The 25,592-nt window shown below is 49.1% G+C and overlaps 1 protein-coding gene across 3 annotated transcripts in view; it reads left to right on the top strand.

Moving 5' to 3' along the window:
- The window catches only part of SEZ6L (seizure related 6 homolog like), a 191,487-nt gene that overhangs the window by 148,397 nt on the left and 17,498 nt on the right, over positions 1–25,592 (top strand). For all 3 annotated transcript variants that reach the window (XM_027566454.1, XM_027566453.1, XM_027566452.1), the window contains exons 10-12: positions 13,751–13,947; positions 19,002–19,196; positions 19,513–19,704. In XM_027566454.1, the coding sequence (XP_027422255.1) occupies positions 13,751–13,947; positions 19,002–19,196; positions 19,513–19,704 (584 nt within the window). The remainder of the gene's footprint in view (positions 1–13,750; positions 13,948–19,001; positions 19,197–19,512; positions 19,705–25,592) is intronic.

Raw genomic sequence — 25,592 nt, 5'->3', positions numbered from 1 at the left:
TTTTCCAATGAATCAACTCTTTGCATGAGGGCCAAAGTACTGGAGTTTCAGCTTTAGCGTCATTCCTTCCAAAGAAATCCCAGGGCTGATCTCCTTCAGAATGGACTGGTTGGATCTCCTTGCAGTCCAAGGGACTCTCAAGAGTCTTCTCCAACACCACAGTGCAAAAGCATCAATTCTTCAGCGCTCAGCCTTCTTCACAGTCCAACTCTCACATCCATACATGACCACAGGAAAAACCATAGCCTTGACTAGATGAACCTTTGTTGGCAAAGTAATGTCTCTGCTTTTGAATATGCTATCTAGGTTGGTCATAACTTTCCTTCCAAGGAGTAAGCATCTTTTAATTTCATGGCTGCAATCACCATCTGCAGTGATTTTGGAGCCCAGAAAAATAAAGTCTGACACTGTTTCCACTGTTTCCCCATCTATTTGCCATGAAGTGGTGGGACCAGATGCCATGATCTTCATTTTCTGAATGTTGAGCTTTAAGCCAACTTTTTCACTCTCCACTTTCACTTTCATCAAGAGGCTTTTGAGTTCCTCTTCACTTTCTGCCACAAGGGTGGTGTCATCTGCATGTCTGAGGTTATTGATATTTCTCCCGGCAATCTTGATTCCAGCTTGTGTTTCTTCCAGTCCAGCGTTTCTCATGATGTACTCTGCATATAAGTTAAATAAACAGGATGACAATATACAGCCTTGACGAACTCCTTTTCCTATTTGGAACCAGTCTGTTGTTCCATGTCCAGTTCTAACTGTTGCTTCCTGACCTGCATACAAATTTCTCAAGAGGCAGATCAGGTGGTCTGGTATTCTCATCTCTTGAAGAATTTTCCACAATTTATTGTGATCCACACAGTCAAAGGCTTTGGCAAAAAATTTGTGTCCTGTCTCATGAGTCTGCAGGTCAGCAAGGGGGGTTCTCCTGGTCTGAGCTGACTCTCTGCTGTGTCTGTGGACAACTATGGGCCAGGTAGGTGGCCCCATGGGTCCATGGCTGGCCTCACGTATTTGGGGTGGGCTGGCTGTCAGTCTAAGCAGCCATAGCCTGGGATGGCTCACCTCTACTCCATGGGTCTCTCATCATCCAACAGCTGGCTTGGTCTCCTTCCTGTAGCAACTGGCCAGCATTCCACAGCCATTAGCAGAAGCATTCACTGCCTCTTGAGTGAGCCTAGACCAGGAATTGGCACGACATCATTGGTATCCTATGGCGAATCACAAAGGAAGGGCCAGACCAGATTCGAGGGATGGAGAAGTGGACTCCATTTCTTGGTGGCAGATGTTTGGGAGCCTCCATACAAAGGGTCTGGACACAGACGGAGCCCCAGAGCTTTGAAATAATTTCTGCACTCAAGCTAAACCCAACAAAGAGTAGGGGTGAGAACTCAGGTCTCCTGGTCCCAGTCCGAAGCTCCAAATGATATCCCTGTGCACAACTGTCCCTAGGAGATGACTATCATCATCCCCATTTTACAGATGAAGAAACTGAGGCCCAGAGAAGTAAAGTAACTTGCCTATGATCCCACAGCTATGAATTCTACCCAGGGCTCAGTGCCTGGCATAAAGAATCAGAAAATGTTTCTGTCTCCACCTGATGCTTCTTGACATGCGGAAGGCACTCTCAAAAGATCCTGAGACTTTTTCAGGAAGAGGAAAAGCCCTTCTTTTGCCTGTCATAGAGGATGGTGACTGCAGCCATGAAATTTAAAAATACACTTGCTCCTTGGAAGAAAAGCTATGACAAACCTAGATAGCATATTAAAAAGCAGAGACATCACTTTGCTGTCAAAGATCCGTCTAGTCAAAGCTATGGTTTTTCCAATAGTCATGTATGGATGTGAGAACTGGACCACAAAAAAGGCTGAGCACTGAAGAGTTGATGCTTTTGAACTATGGTGCTGGAGAAGACTCTTGAGAGTTCCTTGAACTGCAAGGAGATCAAACCCGTCGGTTCTAAAGGGAATCAGCCTTGAATATTCATTGGAAAGACTGATGCTGAAGCTGAAGCTCCAATATTTTGGCCACCTGATGCGAAGAGCCGACTCATTGGAAAAGATCCTGATGCTGAGAAAAACTGAAGAAGGCAGGAGGAGAAGGGGACGACAGAGAATGAGTTGGTTGAATGGCATCACCAACTCAATGGACATGAGTTTGAGCAAGCTCCAGGAGATAGTGAAGGACAGGGAAGCCTGTTGTGCTGCAGACTGTGGGATCGACAAGAGTGGGACACAACTTAGCAACTGAACGACAACAGCAAAGGAAGTTTTGAGTTCAGGTCCTAACTCTGCGCCTCATTGGCTGTGTGACCTCGGATGAATCACTTTACTTCTGTGAGCTTCAATTCCCTGCCTTTAAAAGGAGGATGATAGTAATAGAGTCCCCACCTCTTAGAGTTCCTGGGAAGATGGAACTCTTGGCAAGGGCCTGACACCATGCACACACTCAGTAGTTTACTTGGCAGCTGTGATGATGATGATGATGATGAGCTCCTTCCATGATGTGTGTACAAATTGAGCTCTATTATACAACTATACACACACACACACAAATGTTGCCCCCAACTTCGGGCACTGAGGGATGAAGAAGCTTCATCCTAAGGCACTCCCCAGACGTCCTACTGATTGATCACTCCCCTTCCCCCCGTTTTTGGTGTGAGTGGTAACCGGAAACACAGTCCTAGGACAGGTCCTCCCCAGCACATGCCCTTTTCCACTCCTCGGCTGTGTCAGCTCTTCGCAGCCTTGGCATCTGCAGCCGTGGGAGGGACCACCCCCCTCCACCCCCCATCTCAAGCCTGGCCCCTGCCTTGCTGGTGCACACCCAGGAGCCCACAGCGCTCAGACGTAGTTAGATCTGATGTCCCGCGAGCCACATCGCTTGTCTGATGTGCAGTGACCCTGGCACTCACTCTCCAGCCAGTGTTCGGTGAGGACCCACCACGTGCCTGGCATTGCGTTAGCTTATCAGAGGCTTGGAGAAAACACTCAGTTACTGCACGCCAAACTCTTTGGAGTGCATCACCTCTGTCAACTTAGTTAATTCTCTAAACAACCCGTGAGTTCACACAGTGGGGTCTGGCAGCCAGACGGGGGCAGAGGCTCCAAGCATGGCCCTGTGACGGCTGGGGGGCCCCTGTGCAGCTACATCACACCTCCAGGGGAAGCCCGGGGGAGCCCTCGAGGTTCCCAACGGTTGGTTTTTTCCTGGAGGACCGTTCCTGCCCTCCCGGAGCCTGCCCTGGGTTGCACGGGATGTGTTTTGGCAGCTGAGATGAGCCACACCAGGCTGTACGAGGGGATGGCTTCAAGAGGGTGTGTCATGATGGGGACTCAGAGTGACAGCAAACAGATCCGGCAGCTGTCGGCTCCCGCTGTGACAGCCCGGAGCACCTTCCTCCAGCGATGCGGGGCCCGGGGCTGCGTTTCTCTGCACAGGAGTGTGTGTGTGCGCTTGTGTGCACTCACATACCATGCATGCACAACCACACAGATACATGCACACCCCACACACATCTTACACCCCACATATCACATACGTACATAACACACACGTCACACACCACATACAGATCACAACGTGCGCACCACACAGATCACATACCCCACACACACTACACACACAGCACACACACACTATACACATACCCCATACACACTACACACACAACACACACACACTACACACATACCCCATACACACTACACACACAACACACACAGATAACACACCACACACACTACACACACAACACACCACACACACTACACACATACCCCATACACACTACACACACAACACACCACACACACACACTACACACCACACACACTACACACATACCCCATACACACTACACACACAACACACACAGATAACACACCACACACTACACACACAACATACCACACATACTACACACACAACACACACATACCCCATACACACTACACACACATACCCCATACACACTACACACACAACACACACAGATAACACACCACACACACTACACACAACATACCACACATACTACACACACAACACACACATACCCCATACACACTACACACACAACACACCACACACACAACACACACACACTACACACCACACACACTACACACATACCCCATACACACTACACATACAACACACACAGATAACACACACAACACACTACACACACAACACACCACACACACTATACACATACCCCGTACACACTACACACACAACACACACACACTATACACAAACCCCATACACACTACACACACACCACACACAGATAACACACCACACACACTACACAGACACCATACACACTACACACACAACACAACACACACACACTATACACATACCCTATACACACTACACACACAACACACACAAATAACACACCACACACACTACACAGACACTATACACACAACACACCACACACACTACACACATACCCCATACACACTACACACACACCACACACACACAACACACCACACACACTATACACATACCCCATACACACTACACACACACCACACACACACAACACACCACACACACTATACACATACCCCATACACACTACACACACACCACACACAGATAACACACCACACACACTACACAGACACCATACACACTACACACACAACACAACACACACACTACACACATACCCCATACACACTACACACACAAGACACACAGACAACACACCACACGCACTACACACACACCACAAGTCCCAACCCACCCTTAATTAAACTCTAATTTATGCTTTAATTATACTCTCTCAAGTTCAGCTCTTTTACCCTGACTCAGAGGTCCTAAAATGAAGAAGGCCTCCGTCCCACCCACTAACTGTGTAAATGTGGAGAAACTCCTGTCCAGAAAGAGGGAGCGATGTGGGCGTCTGCACACAGGAAAGTCCGGGAAGGGCCGCGAGGCCGCCTCTGGCCACCCTTGGGTGCGGGAAACCCAAGCTTCACCAGCCTGTGTCCGAATCCCTGAGTTCTCAACCCCATCCCTTACCTGCTCATGATGGAGACGGCAGGGAAGATGGGGGTCTGACCTCTTGGGAAGAAGGAAAGCGTGAAGCAGAAGGAAACTGTGGCCACACTTTCTTGCTTTTCTTTTCTTTTTTTTTTTTTTTACAATTGGTGCGTTCTGAGATTTTCATCTAGAAAAACTGAGGCCCAGGCTGGGCAAGTGCCTTGTCCATAGTCACAAAGCAAAGAAGCAACAGGGGGAGGGGGGCTCTCAATGATATCTCCTGACACCACAACCCTCTCCCCTTAGCAGGCTGTATAATTCATTACGAATATATTTTTTTCACAGACAAAAAAAAATATGCTCTGTTAATTGAATTCCTGGCATTGACTATGATGTTGACAGCTTTCAGCAATATTATCCCCATTTTACAGGTGAGGACACTGAGGATCAATGAGGTTAAGTCACTTTCTCAAGGTCGCCTAGCTAGAAACCAGCACACTGAGGATTTGAACCCAGAGTTCATTCTCTTCACACTACCTCTCAAGATGGAGCAAAAAGCGCCATGGCGGCTACGGACTGATTTCTCTCTGCTTTCCCAGCAAGGCAGCTGAGAAGTGCTGGGCTTGCCACTGGTCTGCAGCGCTGGGGGCGATGTGCCTTATTGTTGATCCTGCTGAAGCCTGGCCCGCCGTGTTGTGAATCAGCTCAGCCCAGGGATGAGGCAGGTCAGCCCGTGGGGTGGCCCCAGAGGAAAGGCACATCCAGTGAGGGGGGAGTATGTTTCTTCTCCTTCTGATTGGAGATCCGAGGGGGAATTGGTCAAGACAAGGAGAAAAGTGGAGGAAAAGGAGGGAAGAGAGGCAGAACAGAGGTGGGGTCTCACCCACATCGAAACCTCCAGGGCAGCAGCCGTCAGTCCCGGCTGCCAGCACAACCTCCTGGGGAACTTCAGTGACACTGATGCCGGGGACCTGCACCCCGAGATGCTGAGGGTCCCGTTGACCTGGGATGCAGCCTGGACATCATCGGGAGTTTTTAAATCTCCCCAGAGATTCTCTTGTGTAGCCGGGACTGAGTGAAGGCTGGGTCTGAGCCCTACACAGACATGCACTTGGTGAGCATCTGGAAGAGAAAGGAAGGAAAGAAAGCAGAGACATAGGGAAGGACAGAGAAGGAAATGAGAAAACTGTTCATTTTTTATGCTTTAATGGGTCTTTTTAGGGAGCCAGAGAAATTGGTTTTCTCTGCCCTCCCCGGAGGTGACATGGTTTCTTGTCCCACCTTCTATTCTATCAAATTAAATTGAAACCAAATTAGCCCTGGGCCAGAGGGTCCCTCAGCAATTCCACGGTGCCAGGGAGTGCCTGGCATTGGCCGCGTGGCTTCGTGAAGGAGCCAAGGCCTTGGGATCTGGGCCTTCGTGGGCTCAGTTTACTTCTCTGTGAAATGGGACTTCATTTTCTCAGGTCTCCTCACCATGTGGCTGAGGGGATATGAAGAGAGAACGGATACAAAAGAATTCTAAACAAGTCTTTTTCTTAAGGCCTTCAGAAAAAACGTGTTTTATAGAAGTTTTATTGCACTTACAACTGCATTTATGGGTTCTGCTCCTCTTTCCCTTATTTAAAGTCAATGGTGTATTTAATCACCCATCTCTGTGGTCCGGTGGAGGTCCTGCCTTGATTGCAAGGTGGTGTTTTCTTGAGAAAGTCATTGAATCCCTCTGAGCCTCAGTTTGCTCACCTGGAAAAAGCAGAAATAAATTCACCATCATTCATCATTTATTTCACCTTTATGAAGCCCTGAGCTTGGGCATGTCCCTTCGGGGAGCTCGCAGCCTGGTATGAGAGCTGACATAGGCAGGTAGAGTCCCACGGTTCAGTGCTAGAATCACGCCTTATAACTACACAGCTCTCCCGTATGACCAGCTGTGAGCTTCAGCGTGTTTCTTCACCTCTGGGTGCCTCAGTTTGCTTATCTGTGGAATGAGTAAGAATGATGCTTCTTGGAGAGTTCATCTGAGGATAAAATGAAAGGGCGCGTGTGAAGTGCTAAGAACAGCTCCTGGCTCTGAGGAAGCCTTCTGAAAGCCTTGGCTAGCTTCATACGGCCATAGATGCAGGAGGGTGTAGGAAGCGCAGAGGGACCTATAAAATGACGTCAGGCAGAGAGGAGAGGAGAGCCATTCCAGATTAGAGGACCAGCCTGGCTAAGGCAGGTCTTGAGGCTGCAAAGGATCTGGTGTCCAAAGATGTTTGAGACAGCAGAGATGGGCTGCCCGCCCCTCCCCTGCCCCGTGGACCCCATGGAAGTCCTGAAAGGCTGAAAAACGGAGTGGAATTCTGTGGGCTAATTTTTGCTATTTCCACAGCCCAATTCTATTACCAGCTGCTTTTTATTTCCCTCCTTAAATTGGCTTGCCTTTTTCACTTGACTTCCTCTAAGCAAGATAATGTCCATGAAATGAGAAGTTTGATGTGCAAACCATATATTTATATATTTTTCTAATTCACATTTAAATAAATACATAACCATTAGACATTTCCAAAGATGTTTGTCTACCGCAAATCGTCTTGTGAATACTACTCAGGAGAGGCTTTTAAAGGCGAGATTGCTAAGCAAAGGTCAGATGTTTGTTAGGAAAGGAGTAAGAGAAGCAAGGTGGCTTGCTCGTCATTTCTTTCTGCGCCTTCTGTGGAATATTAACTACAGCTCAGCGGTTACAAAGCTCCCCTACCACCTTCTCCCCACTTGCAGGGTCCTGGTTTGTTGGAGTAAGGATGGGGAGATGGGGTTGCCCTGCAGGGGAAAGAGATGCCTGTGTCTTGCTTAAGTGCACACTGCCCTCTGCTGGTCAAGAGGAAGTACACTTGCTAATATATGTCAGATTCAAATTTACATTCTATCTTCACCTCTTTGGCTTTCTAGACCCTTGTGGAAGCTATGATGAGGGTCCCTCGGGCTGGTTTTATCCTTTGTGAAGAGATAAAATACCCACATGATTCAAACCCCAAAGGTACAGAAGGGTCTACTATGAAAGTTTCCCACCCTTCCCCAGCAAACAGCCCCCCCCATCGAGACAAACGCTATATCCGTTTCTTAAGCATCTTTTCCAGACTCTTAAAATATTTGCAAAATTGTAACAAATCTCATTCTACTGAAATAAAACCACCCAGACCAAGTAGTCAGTTTAACACTGACTTTATCACATACTCTGTTGTATGCCATCAGCAACAAGATGAAACAAATTTGTGACCAAGAAATGTAAAATGTTTAGGAGACAAAATATTTTTTACATGGGGAGTCTGTAGAAAGAAGAAATATTCAAATGAACTCTAGTCATGACAGCATGTGAACCAAAGGCATATTGGGATGCAGGGAACAGTGAAACAAGGCTTCCTCATTCTGCAAGTTTTATTTGTAATTTTTAATTTGCATTTTCTGAGATAAGACTGAACCTGAGCATATTTTTTCTTTCTTGTTTTTATTGAAGTGTTGTTGATTTACAGTGTTGTATGTGTTTCGGGCATACAGCAAGTTGATTCAGTTATAAGTGTTTTTTTCAGATTATTTTCCCTTATAGATTATTGCAAAATATTGAATATAGTTCCCCATGCTATACAATAGGTCCTTGTCTGGGTACACTTTGGGGGCACATCTGTGTGGGAATTTCATGGGATGTTGTATGAAACAGTGGTTCCTATCTTGGGCTTTTGCTCTGACAGACATAGGTTTGATCCAAGGTGTGGATCATATGTGACCACATATGTGACCTTGGGCAGATGGCTTCTCCTGGCTGACCTTCAGTTTCCTTCTCTGTGAGGAAATGGTAATATGTCTTAGTTTGTGGGGTTGCTGTTTGAATGGGTAATACTGAGCCGGTAGCGTCACTTAAATGCTAAGTGAGGTATTGTCCCCAGACACTTTTCATGGTTGAATAAGATTCCATTGGGTGAATAGACCTCGTCTGCTCCTCTACTGAACTGTTGAGGGAAGGCGTCCAGGTTTGTGTTTGGGAAGGATTTACCTGACTGCTGCTGGGAGAGGGGTGGGAGCCAGGGTAGGATGGAGTCAGTAAGCCTTCAGATCACCCCACAATCCAGCTGAAAGACGGAGAAAAGCCAATGGCAGAGACTAAGGAGAAAGAGATGGCTTGTTGTGTCGAAGGAGACGCAGAGGCCGCGATCTTCCGGCAAGAGCTCAAGACCCCTGCGCCCAAGGAAAGCCTTTCCCTCTGACAGCTAAGGGGGGCTGGCACAGGCGGGGGCTGGCCGTGGGGAGCTCTGTCTTCCTGTGGAATCCTCCCTGCGGGGGACCTGCTACACCCAATTCCAGTCAGATCAAACCCGCCTGCCTGCCAGCACCTCTCCATCTCCCGTTGGCACTGGAGTCAAACTGACATCCTGATTTCTCGGCGCCTCCTCAGATTGTATCTAGCTGACATCTCTCTTCTATCCCCTGCTGAAAGCCCTGCTCTGCCCTGTGGCCAATCTGCCCGCCGTTAAGTCTCTGCGTTTTCCTCTCGATTGCTGGGGGGTGGCCCAGCGGCAGGGACCCTGGATGAACTCAGTGTATCAAACACAGCTGAATAGGCAAGCAAAAACACAGGCTCATCTTTGGATCAGGAGGGAAAATCAATTACCAGCATTTGTATATATCATTGGAACCAGCCTCTCAAAAAGATGGATCCAGAAGGACAGGGAAGCCTGGTGTGCTGCAGTCCACAGGGTCACAAAGAGTCAGACACGACTGAGCGACTGAACAAGAAGGATACAGGAGAAAGTACCTTTATTCTTTCTCCCACTATCCTTCATGCACCTTCTCCATTGTTTTGCTTCTCTGGCTGAAAGCTTTGTTTTCATGGGTCTTCTGGTCACAACAAGTGTAGTTGAGTCTAATAATCATATAGCTCTAAAGATTATTTGTTGTAAAAGCTCACCCCTCCCTCTACAGGTCTTCTTGGGCTGGGAATTCTGCAAAGGGAAAGGGGCTCTGGGCTATTTCTTTCTCACAGGACAGCCAAATGTCACCACCCTGTTACACTATGGAAGGTATAGAGTGCTAATCTTTTTTCCTTGCTCTTATAGAGCGTATTTGATATTGGCAGAGAAGGCAATGGCACCCCACTCCAGTACTCTTGCCTGGAAAATCCCATGGATGGAGGAGCCTGGTGGGCTGCAGTCCATGGGGTCGCTAAGAGTCAGACATGACTGAGCGACTTCCCTTTCACTTTTCACTTTCATGCATTGGAGAAGGAAATGGCAACCCACTCCAGTGTTCTTGCCTGGAGAATCCCAGGGACAGGGGAGCCTGGTAGGCTGCCGTCTATGGGGTCACACAGAGTCGGACACGACTGAAATGACTGAACAGCAGCAGCCTGGATGGTCTGGACCTTGCCCTCTGCTGGATTCTATTGCCCTTTCAGGGTGGGACCATTTTTAAGGAGATGCACAGGGGCTGCCTCCATCAGGGTTCACATCCAGACCTGGGAAACATCTCTGTTCTTGCCAGTGATGGGCGGCTCACTCCCAGTACCTCCCCTTTCTTCCTTTGTTCTGCCTCCAGGAAGGCAGCAGCTCCAGGCTGATTTTTATCATTACTGTTTTCTTGGTAAGCATCAAAGTGGGGATTGTGATGGTGGTGGTGTTGATGATGGCAGCGGTGTTGATGATGGTGATGATGGTGGTTATGATAATGATGGTGGTGGTGGTGGTGATGGTACTGATGGTGATGGTGGTGATGATGGTCATGACGGTGGTGGTGTTGATGTTGGTCATAATGGTGGTGATGATAATGATGGTGGTAGTGATGGTGTTGGTGGTGGTGATGATGATCGGGATGGTGGTGATGGTGGTGGTGGTAGTGATGATAATGGTGGTGGTGGTGTTGATGATGATGATGATGGTGGTGGTGGTGATGATTATAATGGTCGTGATGATAATGATGATGATTTTTGTGGTGGTGGTGATGGTAGTGGTGGTGTTGATGTTTGTGGTGATGTTGATGATGGTGTTGATGATGGTTGTGGTCATGATGGTGTTGATGGTGATGATAATGGTTGTGGTGGTGTTGGTGATGATGATGGTGGTGGTGATGATGGGGATGGTGATGATGCCCATAATAACATTACAACATGACATAACATTCTGCCCAGGTGCTATCAGTGAACCTAGAATCTGATCCCAGATCTCCTGCATCCCTTACATCACTCTGAAAACCCATGACATAGACTGGAAATGGTAAGCCCAATTCATAGGCAAGGAACTTCAGAAAAACCACACGCCCTCCATCAAAGTGTCGAAACAGGAATCAAACCAGACCTTTCTGATTCCCAAGGCTGTGTGCTCTTCTCAGAGCACTGTTCCTTCCTATTTTAGAAAGAACAGACAGTTGCTCTTGGGTTTTCAAATGAAAGGTCTTTGCACCCTAGAAGATGCTTCTGCTGCACTGAGATCATTGAAATGAATGATAGAATAAAGTGAAGTCATGCATGTCTGCAAACCACTGTTGCAGCGAATTGGCTGTGAAGTCGGCTTATGGAACAAACGTCTCCACTCTGCTGCGTTTCATACTGGCCTGCTCCAGCGCTTTCATGAGCCATTGATGTTTCACGGTACTTAGAGTTAAGAGGCTCTTCCATAGTCCAAAAGCTGACATTAACCCTACTATTTCTGTTGCCAAATAGACTCTCCGGCAGGCTCTTTCATAGCGTAGCATCTACTGGGCACCTACTGTATGCAGAAGAAGGTAGTGACTCCAGAATGTAAATGTAATAGGGGTTTAGAGGTTGTCATTTAGTTGGAAACTGGCAGGGGATAGGCTGAGTCTGGGAACTTAGTCTTAAAGCCCTGTGTGCAAAGCAAGCGCAGACCTTTTTTTCAGGAGAGGATATTCTGAGGAGTGGTGCAGGGGAAGCTGATGCAGGGTGTGGGGGCAGTTGGAATCTCCCAAAGCCACTCGTTGGAGCAACTAGACATGAGGGATGGAGGATGCCGCGCACCCCTGCCTGCTGGAAGCAGACCTTCAGCGGCGGGCCTTGTGTTTGTGTCGCTTTGTTCTTATTCCTCGAAGCACCACCAGGGGCAGTTTTCTTATCTCCTCCCTGCTCCCAGAGTGGCAGCAAACACTGCCCTCGAGCGTTGGATGAAGCTTGGTGGGGGGAGGCATCATCATCCCGCATCAGTTCCCAGAACTTCACTGAAGGCCGTTTCCTGGAACGCCTCTCCTCTGGCAGTGAGTTGGTCCGTCAGGATGCTCCTGTTTAATATCCTTTCGTGTCTTCCATCCCCTGCAAGGTGACACCCAGAGGACCTAAACTTGGCTCTCTAAATCCTTCGTGGCCTAGTCTCCATTCCCACGTCTGTTCCCAAAGCTGGGCACAGGGGCCGCCAGGTGTGCCCCTTTGGGAGCCGTGACCCTTCTCCCTTCCTCCCTCTGCCACGGGCACTGCCCTCTCTGCCTCTCCTGCACGCCTGCCTTGTGGTCCCCTTCTCTTTCTTTTGGGTCCTGAGCAAGTGCCACCTCCTCCAGGGAGGCTTCCATGCTGCGCCCCATCTACGTTAGACTCCCTTCTCTGCACTTACGATGATAACTCCTGCCGCAATCCCTGGCTTTCTAGTCTGAACAGACCACTGTTCTGTGGCTCCTCCTGTTTTCTGAGCGCCACACAGCGCCTGCCACATGCTGCGTGCATGCTAAGTTGCTCCAATTGTGTCTGACTCTGTGTGACCCCCATGGACTGTAGCCCACAGTCTCCTCTGTCCATAGGATTCTCCAGGCAAGAATACTAGAGTGGTCCGCCATGCCGTCCTCCAGGGATCAAAACCGTGTCTCTTAGATCTCCTGCACTGGCAGGCAGGTTCTTTACCACTAGTGCCTCCTGGGAAGCCCTAACACCTAGTAAATGCTTGGAAATATTAGGGAGGGGACACAAGGAAAGGAGGGGACACAATCAGGGCTGCCTTGATTGATGCAGCCAAAGCTGAATTATCTGGCGTCCCTACAATCAGAGATCAGTTTTGTCCAGCACGCCTGCCATAGCCCTGGTTTCTGGGCCTTACTGAAGTGCTTCCTGGATTGTTAACTGTCCTTCATCAGTGGACTGTCCTGTGTTTGGGTCTTTAAAAGCGTGTCATCCCATGCCGGTATGAATAGTGATGGCAGGTTGGAGCATCTTCCATGAATCTTTTGTCTTTCTCCACCCCACCCGCGGTCCCATCCTCAAAACATAATAGATAACCTGGCTGATTTTGAGGCATTTGTCACATAATAAGTGGAAAGATCATTTCACTTTATATGAGGAGGCAAGTTATAGTTAGCAAGCAGTCAGCTTGTTCTGCGTCAGAGAAAGATGGAAGACCCATGTCACACCGCCAGCAGGGGGCTCAGGGCCAGCACTCATTTCCCCCAGGGAAGGGTTGTTAATGACGGGGGTATCGAAGGCACACCTGCTGGCTCTGCAGCACTTGGCCCTGCGGTGACCTCTCGGCAGGAATGGTCATTTCATGAATGAGTCTTCAAAAGCCCAGTCCATGTACAGATCCATTCCTGCGTGCAGGAAAGACCAGCATGGGCCATTTACAGGTTCAGCCTGTGGCTCCCTCACCCCCCACTTCTTAGCTTGGGCCCTGACCACATAGTATATCTCAAGAGAATGAGTGCTGCCTGAAAAAAAATAATAGTCTTATTGAATGCCTGTAACTTGGCTTCTCAAGACCCCCTCCTCTTCTCTCTGTCCCCCAAGCCTGAACCTCAGCAACAGTGACATCCTGACCATCTACGACGGTGACGAGGTCATGCCCCACATCTTGGGACAGTACCTGGGAAACAGCGGCCCCCAGAAGCTGTACTCGTCCACGCCGGACCTAACCATCCAGTTCCACTCGGACCCCGCCGGCCTCATCTTTGGGAAGGGCCAGGGATTCATCATGAACTACATCGGTAAGTGTTTTAGCCAGTTACTGTCTGTCTTTGTGTTAGATGCAAGCCAAGACCATTCCCTCTAGATGTGTCTTTTGGGGAGTGTGGTGCTATCTGAGTTTTTTAATATATTGGCACAGGAAATATACATTGTTTTTTCATTTTTTTAAGAGGTGGGCTCTCTAATCGGAAGGACCAGGTTTCGAGTCCTAGCACTGTCATCAATGGCTGTGTGACCTTGGGCAAGTCACTTAACCTCTCTGAGCCTCTTCTTGTCATCTGTAAAATGGAAATAGTGATGCGTCTTCCACGGGGTTGATGCCAGGATTTAGTAGATCATGACTTAACACGTTATTGACCTGGAGATTTTTGCAGGAACTTAACTCCTCCTGTGGCCATAGTGCATCTCCATCAGTAGTCTTGCCTGAACAAGATTCCATGTCTTTGGTTCTTCCCACTGGCTTGAAGATTTGCCCATATCCAGCCAATGCAAAGTGTTCTCTTTGTACCTTCTCTGGCCTCCAGAATGCAACCCACTTCCCTGACCACTGGCTGTCTTAAGGAGCTTCATGCATCTGAAAATAAGTCCCCTGCATTTGTTTGGTTTTGTTTGCTTGTTGGTGTTGTTGTTGAGGCAGGGAATATGACTTCATTTGGGAAACTGGCAGACAGAGAAGATGGCAGAATAATGCCTCAAAATAGCCCTCTTGGTCCCCTGCTTTTTATTTCCAGCTGGTGGACACTCCCATCCCTTCCCTGCTCTGCATGCATCTCTCAGAAAAGCAGTCACAAGTGTCTGTCTTCTTTGTTACGTGTCTCGGGGGCCTTTTCACCCTTGATTGCAGTGCTGAGTTCTTCAGAGTGTTATGGCTGCCACTTTCCACGCCTTCTTTACCGGCCAATGCCCTGGGCAGAGGCTTTCCAGGCCAGGTGCCCTCCGGAGTCAGCTGCCTTTGGAGGGAGAGTTTCTGGTGACTCAGCTTCAATCCATCTCCTTAGACCTTTCTTCCCCACCTCCCTCCCTCCTGGAAGATGAGGTCATAGGTTTTGCTCGTTTGTCTCCTCTGGTACCCGGGTCAGTCTTCCAAAATTGCATTCAGCTTGATGATGGAAATCTGACTCTCCCCAAGGCTGCCCAAGGTTGACCAGAAAGCCCGGCCAGTGTTCAGTTTGGCACTATCTTGAAGAGGAGGTGTTCTTGTTAATTGATGCCGGAAAACTCAGATTCGTGTGACAATTTGAAATTGGCCAGCACTATTATGTGTATTATTTTATTTCATCTTCAAATCCATTGTCTTTGTTTCCAGAGCGTTTGGTTCACAAACTTTCATGCCAGGCCCTGTGCGAGGCATCAGGATACGGGAACAAATAGAATTCTCTCCCTGCCCTTGAGCCAGTTAGTAAAAATGGGAGAGAGAGTCCCATTAGCAGACAATAGCAGGACCATATCCTGATGAGCACAGGATTCCAGCAAGTGCTTCCCCGGGGTGCACAGCCTGGCTCGTATAGGTAACACAAAAAGAGAGAACAGTTCCAGTTTTTCTTATTTCTATTAAAGAAATACATAGCTAATTTCTGTATTTAATTTTTTTAACAGTTTTTTTTTTTTTTTTTTTGGCTGTGCTGGGTCTTCGTTGCTGCAAATGGGCTTTTCTCTAGGTGTGGCTACTAGAGAGGCTACTCTCTAACTGCGGGGTGCAGGCTTCTTGTTGGGGCCTCTTCTCTCACTGCAGAGCATGGCCTCTAACTGTACCACTTCAGGAGTTGTGGCGCACAGGCCCAGTTGCTCCACGACATGTGGTATCTTCCCAGACCAGGGATCAAACTGGGGTCCCCTGCATTACAAGGTGGATTCTCAACCACTGGACCACCGAGGAAACCTTGTATTTAATTTTGATGTCAATCAATTGTTCATCACTACCTGGCCTGACAGGGAGGCCTGGCGTGCTGCGATTCATGGGGTCACAAAGAGTCGGACACGACTGAGCGACTGAACTGAACTGAACCTGGCCTGAAGACCATGTTGATTTCAGAGGAAGCCAGGTCTGAAGTCAGTGGAAAAGGGTGCCATGATTGATTAGTGATGTCTGTCATGGGCACGGGAGAGGTGTTTGCTACACTGGGTCTAGATTTAACCAGATGTAGATGCAACTCCCGTCCAGTAGAGGGGTCAAACGGGAGGGTTGGGGGTTTCTCTTGTCATCTAGAGAATTCTGAAGCTCCTAGACTGATCTCAAGGCCTGACCCCAGCTCTGCAAGGTGGCCAAGGCTTATCTGCCCTGGATGCTGTCAGAACTGTCCATGGGAACCCTGAACCTACATGGTTCTGACTTCCCATAATCCTTGTCTGCACAGACGGAAGCAAAGACCCAGTCTCCTCATTGCTTCTTATGTTTTGCTTTGTCTGTGGTCAAGCATATGGGAGGGAAGGGACTTAAAAAGCAGAGATGAGTAAGCAGTGTTTTGCAAAGAGTTATTGGTCACTTGTGTGTTTATTCCTCTAATCCCAGGATAATAAATAAGCTCCATATTGTGGGTTAGCTCCAATCAAATGACTGTGGCTCCCTGGAGTGTTGTGTGGAAAAGGATTGTGAGGTTTCAGCTTGACTCAAAGAAAGAAGTTGCTGTGATTGATTAGTGATGTCTGCTATGAGCATAAGACTGGGAAGTGGTGGCATGTACTCAATACATATTTTGCCAAAAATTGGACCATCGTGCTGATCTTGACCATGAAAATGGAACCATGACTTCAGATCCCTAAATCCTGGCACCTGCCACATGGTAGGCACTCATGTCTTAGTCAAAACAAATCACTGACTCCATACGTCTCATATCAGTGTTGTTCTGGCATCCTGCACATTGATTAGTTCCCACCTTGCCTCTAGGGATAGTCAGGGTCATGATTCTTGTCTCCACTCTATGATTGAGGACAGTGAGGCTCAGAGATATTTACTGACGTGACAGGCGCCACACAGCTTCTAAAAAATGAACGATAACAACAAAAAATTAGAAGGGAAGTTATCTGCCTCCTAGGCAAGTTTGGCAAAGTTAACAGAGTTTCATAGGAACAGATCATGCCAGAACCTTCACCTGGCATGTTTGGTGAACACGTAGATTCCTGAAGCAGGGTCTCCAGGGGGGGTCTCTTGAATCTGAAACTGAAGAAGAGAAGGTTGTGTGACTGGGCCAAGGTCACCCAGTGAGTGGACAGTGGGGCCACACTTTGAGCCAAGGCTCTGCTGCACGGTGGCAGCGCTGAGCAATGGCAAACGTGATGAGTGCCCTGGAGGAGACTGGAGGTCCTGTGGAAATGTGTAGTCGTGTCGGCTCACTGAAAAGGCACACACATATATGGAATCTAGAAGGAAGGTACTGATGAAACTATTCACATGGCAGGAACAGACATGCAGATGTAGAGAACAGACATGTGGACACGTTGAGGCAGGAGAGGGAGGGACGGGTGGAGCAAGTAGCACTGAGTGAAATAGACAGCTAGTGGGAAGCTGCCGTCTAACACAGGGAGCTCCACTCATGCTCAGTGACAGCCTAGAGGGGCGGGAGGGGAGCGGGAGGGGAGCGGGAGGGAGGCTCTCGAGGGAAGGGATATATATGTGTGCATATAGCCGATTCACGCTGTTGTACAGCAGAAACTAACATGACATTGTCAAGCAATTGTACTCTAATTAAAGTATAAATATTTAAAAAAAAAAAAGAAGATGCAAAAAAATAAGTCAGGCAAGCAAATCGTTCTGTCTCAAAACTCTTGGCACAAGGCAGACCGCAGATTCCGTCTTTGCCCCCATTTCTCCTCTTTCATCCAGAGTCTGAGCTTTTGCAGCTGTGTCCCAAATCCAGGGCTTGGCTGATTTTTCAAAGGCCTAAAAATAGAGGCTTCTGCTCCCCACCAGGCAATTCTAGAAGCCGTTTCCCGCTCCCCTCCTTCTCGCAGACACCCAGGAGATCTCCTTCCCTCAAATAAAATCATGATGAAATCCCGGGGAAAAACCATTGCTTGTTTCTCAGAATGACTTTCCCGCAGACAGAGGAGGTGCTTTGCTTCCCCCAGAAGCACAGAAGAGCCGCAAATTAATTATATGGTGTAATTAGCTCTTGTCTCAAAATCTGTGCAGTGGGCACTCTGAAGCGAGAGTCATAGTGGTGGGCTTTGGATTGCTACCTTAGTAATAAAGGTTGGCAGGAGGAAAACAGAGTTATTCTGGAGGAAGACTGTGTGATGATAAGCTGTGTGTAGCATTTTCTGGAGTGTGGTTAATGTTCACTGATGGCAGGCAATGGGATCTGAAGAATGCAACCAATAGTTATTCTATCTTAATAGTTACATGTTTGTCTCAATCTGCAGTACAAAAAATGTATGTGGCTAATCCATCAAGCCCATAGATCTATGGACATTTCTTAGGATGAGGTTGAGGCCATGTGCATGTATGCATGCTTAGTCATGTCCGACTGCTGTGATCCTGTGAACTGTAGCCCACCAGGCTCCTCTGTCCATGGGATTTCCCAGGCAAGAATTTTGGAGTGGGTTGCCATTTCCTTCTCCAGGGCATCTTCCCAACCCCAGGATGGAACCTGTCTCTCCTGCATTGGCAGACGGATTCCTTACCACTGAGCCTCCTGGGAAGCCCAAGGCTGAGGACAGGAGCAACCTACTGCTATGTGACAGATGACTCCCCATGCCCAAATTAGCCATAAATGTTTACTGCCTCACAGTTGCTGTGAGTCAAGAGTTGAGGAGCTCACACTGAGTGGTCTTGAGTTGGGATCTCTCATGAGGTTGTGGTCAGGATGTCAGCTGAAGCTGCTGTCATCCAAAGGCTTGACTGGGGCCGGAGGTCGCACATCCACAGTGGGAAAAAGTCATCGTAAAAGCCCCCTCTAGAAGAGTTCCTGCAGGTTAAGAGTTCCTGCAGGTTAAGAGCTCCTGCCAGGTTTCAGAAGTTGTATTGCATATTTCCAGAGCCCTCATCTTCTATTTGCTCTTCCCTCTGACATTCATAAAACAAACCCCCAACAGAGAGGCCACCTTCGCATCTAAGGATGACATTTTTGTTTTAAAGAGGTGTCGAGGAACGACTCCTGCTCTGATTTGCCCGAGATCCAGAACGGCTGGAAAACCACTTCCCACACGGAGCTCGTGAGGGGGGCCCGAATTACCTACCAGTGTGACCCCGGCTACGACATCGTGGGGAGCGACACCCTCACCTGCCAGTGGGACCTCAGCTGGAGCAGCGACCCCCCATTCTGCGAGAAAAGTAAGAGCCGTCTTGGCTTTTTTTCCCTTTAGGTCATCAGACGGTAAATCCCTCCATTACAAATACCATTAGGTGCAGTGTGCAACCTTGCATACGGGTCCTCGGACCCTGGCACAAACATTTCTCGGGAGCGCCAATTCTTAAAAGCAAAATTAAAATCAAGTCTCTTTTGTCCTGGCCTATTCTCCAGCCACATGCATTGTCTTTCAAATGAGGAAAAAACTAAGTGGGGAAGTGTTCCAGATCGTTCTGTAGTTCTCAGCAAACCGGTGGTCGTGTGGCCCTAACGCCGCCTGGTCTGATCTGTCTCGCACAGTCATGTACTGCACCGACCCCGGGGAAGTGGACCACTCGACCCGCTTGATTTCTGACCCCGTGCTGCTGGTGGGCACCACCATCCAGTACACCTGCAACCCGGGCTTCGTGCTGGAGGGGAGCTCGCTCCTGACCTGCTACAGCCGCGAGACCGGCACCCCCATCTGGACCTCTCGCCTGCCCCACTGTGTTTGTGAGTCCTCCGCACTGACTTGAGCCCCCGGGGGACCCTGCCGGGAGGGCTGGCTTCCTTTTCTTACTGGTGGAGGGCTGGGCTGTGAGGAGGCAGCACCCACTGTTGGGAGCATTTATTATGATTACCGTCCTATGACCACAGCTCACAGGATTGAGGGTGCTGCTACTCCGACATTTATGGTAAACGTTATCATATGGTTAAGATTTACAGTGAGTTATCAGGCACTGCGCTGAGTCTGCCTGCAATGCAGGAGACCCTGGTTCGATCCCTGGTTCTGGAAGATCCCCTGAGAAAGGAATGGCAGCCCACTCCAGTATTCTTACCTGGAGAATTCCATGGACAGAGGAGCCTGGCGGGCTACAGTCCATGGAGTCCCAAAGAGTCGGACACAACTGAGCGACTAACACATACACATACACACACACACACAGACACAGACACACACACACACACAGACACACACACAGACACACACACTACAGCCCATGGAGTCCCAAAGAGCCTGACATGACTGAGCAGCTAACACATACATACACACACACACACACACACTACAGCCCATGGCATCCCAAAGAGTTGGACACGACTGAGCCACTAACATATACACACACACACACACACACACACACTACAACCCATGGAGTCCCAAAGAGACACGACTAACACATACACACACACATGCGCGCGTGCACACACACACTGGTTGATTCCTTTACCAGAATTCCCTCTCTCCCTCCTCTAGTAGCTTTGTGAACACAGCAGTACTGTCTCCATCTTCTGAAGAAGATACTGAGGTTCAGAGAGATGAAATCGTTGCCCCAGCTCACACAGCATAGTTAGTTATGCAGGAGGCCAGAGGCAGACCCAGACCGGCCTGACCCTGCGTGCTTAAAATCAAGCATCCACAGGGCAGTAAATAGAGTGGATTTAAACTCTTTGGCCTCCTCTATGGAGCCATGAAAACAAATGTTTGGCTTTAAAAAAAAAAAACTCTTTGGGGGTTTCTCTACCATAAAAACTCCAAAAAGGCTCCTAAGGTCACTCTGAGAATGGAAGAGTAACACCATATTCTCACCAGGCAGAGGAGGTGGAGAGCAGGGGTCTGGAGGTCTCAGCCTCAGGAGCGCGTGGGAATCGTCTAGAATGTCTGAAAACTCCCTGGAGATCCGGACGCTGTAGGTCTGGGCTGCAGCCTGAGTTTCAGAAGTTCCCCAGGGATTCTGCTGTGCTGAGAGGGATGGGACCCATTGCTTAAGGAAAGCCTGAGGCTCTGCAGCAGAGAAGGCAATGGCACCCCACTCCAGTACTCTTGCCTGGAAAATCCCATGGATGGAGGAGCCTGGTGGGCTGCAATCCATGGGGTCGCTAAGAGTCAGACATGACTGAGGGACTTGACTTTCACTTTTCACTTTCCCGCATTGGAGAAGGAAATGGCAACCCACTCCAGTGTTCTTGCCTGGAGAATCCCAGGGATGGGGGAGCCTGGTGGGCTGCCGTCTGTGGGGTCGCACAGAGTCGGACACGACTGAAGTGACAGCAGCAGCAGCAGCAGAGGCTCCGCAGAAGGCTCAAAGCCTCACGCAATGTCCGGGATTCAGAGGCATCGGCAACACTGCTGTTTGTGCGCTGTCTTGCGTGAGTGTGTTTCAAGCAGATCCACAGCCAGCCCAAGCTCCCAGAGCCACACTGAGGCCTACGATAGTATTGGAAAATCAAAAGTTAGAACACCAAGAAGGTAGATGTTGATTATTTATGTTTATTGTAAACTCATCTACACCTGGGGGCTTCCCTGGGGGCTCAGCTGGTAAAGAATCTGCCTGCAGTGCAGGAGACCTGGGTTCAATCCCTGGGTTGGGAAGATCCCCTGGAGAAGGGAAAGGCTACCCACTCCAGTATTCTGGCCTGGAGAGTTCCATGACTCTATAGTCCATGGGATCGCAAAGAGTCAGACACGACTGAGCGACTTTCACTTCACTTCATCTACATCTGATGCAAAGGGCTTAAGGACGTGGCTTTCCGCTCCAGCGGCTATGTTTTATCGCTTCTCACGAGTCTTCCAAATAGGCTTCGTGGACCTTTTTCATGACCACATAAACAAGCGGTCCTGCCATTCAGACGGGTAAAAGCCGTCGCTGTCGGAGGACAATTGGAAAGCCAGAAAGTCCTTGTCCTCTTCTACTGGATAAACAGATACAGGCAGCCCTTGGAGTTACTGTGGGTTCAGGTCCAGACAACCACGATAAAAGCAAATGTTGTAGTAAAGTGGAGATTTTGGTCCAAGATGGAGACAGAGACGCTGGGAGAGCATCCCGTGATGACAGAAGCAGAGATGGGAGTTTCGCGCCTGCAAATCGAGGGTGCCAGGCATGGCCAGCAACCACCAGAAGCTGGGGAGAGGCAGGGAAGCACCCGCCTTTGGAGGTTTTGGAGGGAGCAGGACCCTGCTGCCTTCTTGACTTCAGGCTTCTCGCCTCCAGAGCTAGGAGACAAGGAGTGACTTTTGTCCTAAGCCCCCTGGCTAGTGACCTTCGTTACAGCCACCCAGGAAGCAAATACAGATCTCATGTCCCCCAGTGACTGTGAGTGAGTGAAAGATGCTCAGTTGTGTCTGACTCTTTACAACCCCATGGACTGTAACCCGCCAGGCTCCTCTGTCCATGGGATTCTCTCCAGGCAAGAATACCGGAGTGGGTTGCCATTCCCTTCTCCAGGGGATCTTCCTGACCCAGGAACTGAACCCAGGTCTCCAGCATTAGCAGGCGGATTCTTTACTGCTGAGCCACCAGGGAAGCCCCGAAGGTGAACTGCACCCAATGTGGGAGGGGGGTGGTCAGAAGCATCTTGAGTCATGCAAGCTGCTGAGACCTACAGATGAAAAGCTAAAAATAGCTGCTGATTTAAAAATACTGAAGGGTGGAGATATTTTTTAAAAAGAAAGGAAAGGCCCCTCACTCATCAGGCACAGTCTTCAAAGAGCCTCTGGGCCGCAGCAGCTGCTGGGATTCCCAGAAGGCAGTCCCCTGCTTCTCCCGGGATCCGCAGCACTCTGGTGAGAAGGCGTCCCTGACACCCGTGCTAATCAGTTCACAAGTCAAGCCGGGTGTCAGGAGACACGCCGTCCTCCTCTTAGATGCTGGAAGAACCTGGCGTGGGGTTCCAGCATCATTCCAGGCCTGTCGGGGCTGACGGGAGATGACGCGTGAGACAGGAGGACCGCCAGAGTCTAGCAGCGAGGTGCCCAGAATGAGGGGGAGGCTGCATCCGGATTCCGTGATGAGAACGAGGTTATTGAACCTAAAGCAGCTTTAAGATGTTTCCTCTGCTGAGCCAAGGAAACAGCCCAGTTTGATGGGCACTGTGGCTGTGCCCAGCCCTTCCCCAACATTCACACGCTTAACCCTCACAAAACTGCATGAGCTGTGTGCGTGTGTGCACTCGAAAGCAGGCTGAGAAGGCCCAGAGAGGGTGAGCACCTCTCCTGAAGTCACACAGCAGGCGAGGGAAGCGCTCAGGATTCCAGCTCAAGCCTGACTAACCCCCCAAAGCATCATCTTCCCGCCTCACCTCTCTGCAATCATAGCTCCTGGGCAGAGCTCTGGGGCCCCCAAAGCATCATCTTCCCGCCTCACCTCTCTGCAATCATAGCTCCTGGGCAGAGCTCTGGGGCTCTGCTGTTGACCAAGCTCTTCCACCAAGAGAATCAGGAAGCAGACGGCAAATTGTATAAGCTCAGGATGTCTGCAGCCTCTGTTGACCGTCACTTACCAACGCCATAATTTGGTCAGGCTGGGACTCAGAGCCATGAGTTCTCACTCTTGGTTCCTTTACCCCAGGCCACTTGAAGAAGAGACAGATCATAAGAGAAGGAAGAGTCTGGGGTTTGCCATCAGACCCACCCCCGGCTCTGCTGGGTGACCTTGGGCAAGTAGCTTGCCCTCTCTGGGCCTCGATCCCTCATCTGTGAAAAGGGGATTACTACTTCCTACCAGGCAGGGTTATTGGATGTAGCTCAGTCATTTAATGGGTCCTCTTATATGCAAGCAGATGCCGACACAGAGGCCCCCCAACTTTCTCAATTCACAGAATCTCTAGAATGCCAGGATTGTTTCATAGATTTCCCAGGATAGAACACTTAGCAGTTACACTTATTAACCAGTTAGCTCCAAACCACTTAATAAGTAGCTATATCCTGACAACTTAGTAGCTGCTTGAAAAAGTAATGCCCATGAATTCACAGAAAGGATCGTATTTTTATTTCATTCTTAAATAATGCTATGCTATGTTATGCTAAGTCACTTCAGTCGTGTCCGACTCTGTGCGACCCCATAGACGGCAGCCCACCAGGCTCCCCCGTCCCCTTATCTGTAATTAATAACACAATTACTACTGTGGGGATGTGTGTGCCTTTTGGGTTCTCCCAAACACCTCAGCCTCTTAGCGTCAGGCTGGGCTCTGCCACCCGCATCTCCTGGTCCACCTTGATTTTGTCACAGCCCTTGCTTTTTAGCAGAGTAACCAGAGAAAACCTAGCATCATCGAAAAGGACATAGCTCATTCTGATGTTAAAATAGTGAGCTTCCCCAAAGTAGGAGTTCACATGGGGCTGGAAGGCGTCACTGTGTCTCCTCCACATTTTTAAAAACCTCATAGCACCCTCATGAGTTCACAGTGGCACCCCGGGCACCACGGTCCATAGTTTGGGAACAGTGGTGGTAGGTCCTGAAAATACAGCAAAAAACACAGCGATATATAAACAGACACAATCCGCATAGTCAGGAAGCCTGGGATCTATTGAAGATGTGGGAGGAGACACGAGTCGGTAAAAGGAAAAACAATGAATCTTCAGCATCACCTCCTCCAGGAAGGCCTCCCTGTCCGCCTCGGCACGGTCATGCTTCCCTCCTCCCTGCTCCCACGGCTCCTATAGCCGCACAGCACTTGCTGCAGCTGATTGAAATGATCTGCTGTTATGTTCAGAGTCACACACTTACCAGGAATGTATCCATTTGGTCGTTGTATCCCTCGGTCCCAGCAGATTCAAAAAAATGACAGTATTTGTTGCAGTTACTGTCTTTGTCATGGTTGGCAGTGCTAACGTGCTCTTTATCACGCTTTGTGGCTTTGTTGCAACCTCCCTTCTTTGGAGGGAGTGAAAAGTCATGAGGATCTGACACAGTCAGTGAGGGTTTCCTGGATGGAATCTCCAGGGAGGCTTGTAGGGATCCCCCAAGAGGCCCTGGCCCTTCATAGCCCAGAACCCACAAATATGAGACCTGGAAAGTTCCCGGCCTGGACCGAACCCTCGTGGCCAGATGGTGGCCATAGTAAAAGTTTCCACTGATGAATCGTCCCCAGCAGCCTCACCTCAGCCAGCATGCCAGGCTCGAGCATTTAGAGATTCCTGTCTCTGTGAAAGCAATGTGTGCTGGGCTAAGTCTATAGCTTAGACTATAGTCATGTCCAAATCTTTGCGACCTAATGGACTGTAGCCCACCAGGCTCTGTCTATGGGATTTTCCAGGTAAGAATACTGGGGCACGTTGCCATTCCTTTCTACATGGAATCTTCCCAACCCAGGGATCGAATCTGCATCTCTGACATCTCCTGCATTGGCAGGCAGGTTCTTTACCACTAGCTCCAACTGGAACAAACCTTCATTATCGCAGAACCACTAAGTGCACAGGACTTCAAATCCAGCAGGTCAAGTTTGCCCTGCCACTTGTCAGCTGCGTGACTTAAACAAGCCAAAGCTGGTGTCCTCATCAGAAAAACTGACCATGACAACCATAGATACAGATGCTCATAACCATGTGTCTAGCATATAATAAGTGTTCGGTTAATACTGGTTGCTAATTACCACTCAGTTTCAATGCTCCAGTACTGTAG

The sequence above is a fragment of the Bos indicus x Bos taurus genome, chromosome 17 (assembly GCF_003369695.1).
Source record: "Bos indicus x Bos taurus breed Angus x Brahman F1 hybrid chromosome 17, Bos_hybrid_MaternalHap_v2.0, whole genome shotgun sequence".
Taxonomy (NCBI): Eukaryota; Metazoa; Chordata; class Mammalia; order Artiodactyla; family Bovidae; genus Bos; species Bos indicus x Bos taurus.
This window is presented reverse-complemented; position numbering and strand designations above follow the sequence as displayed.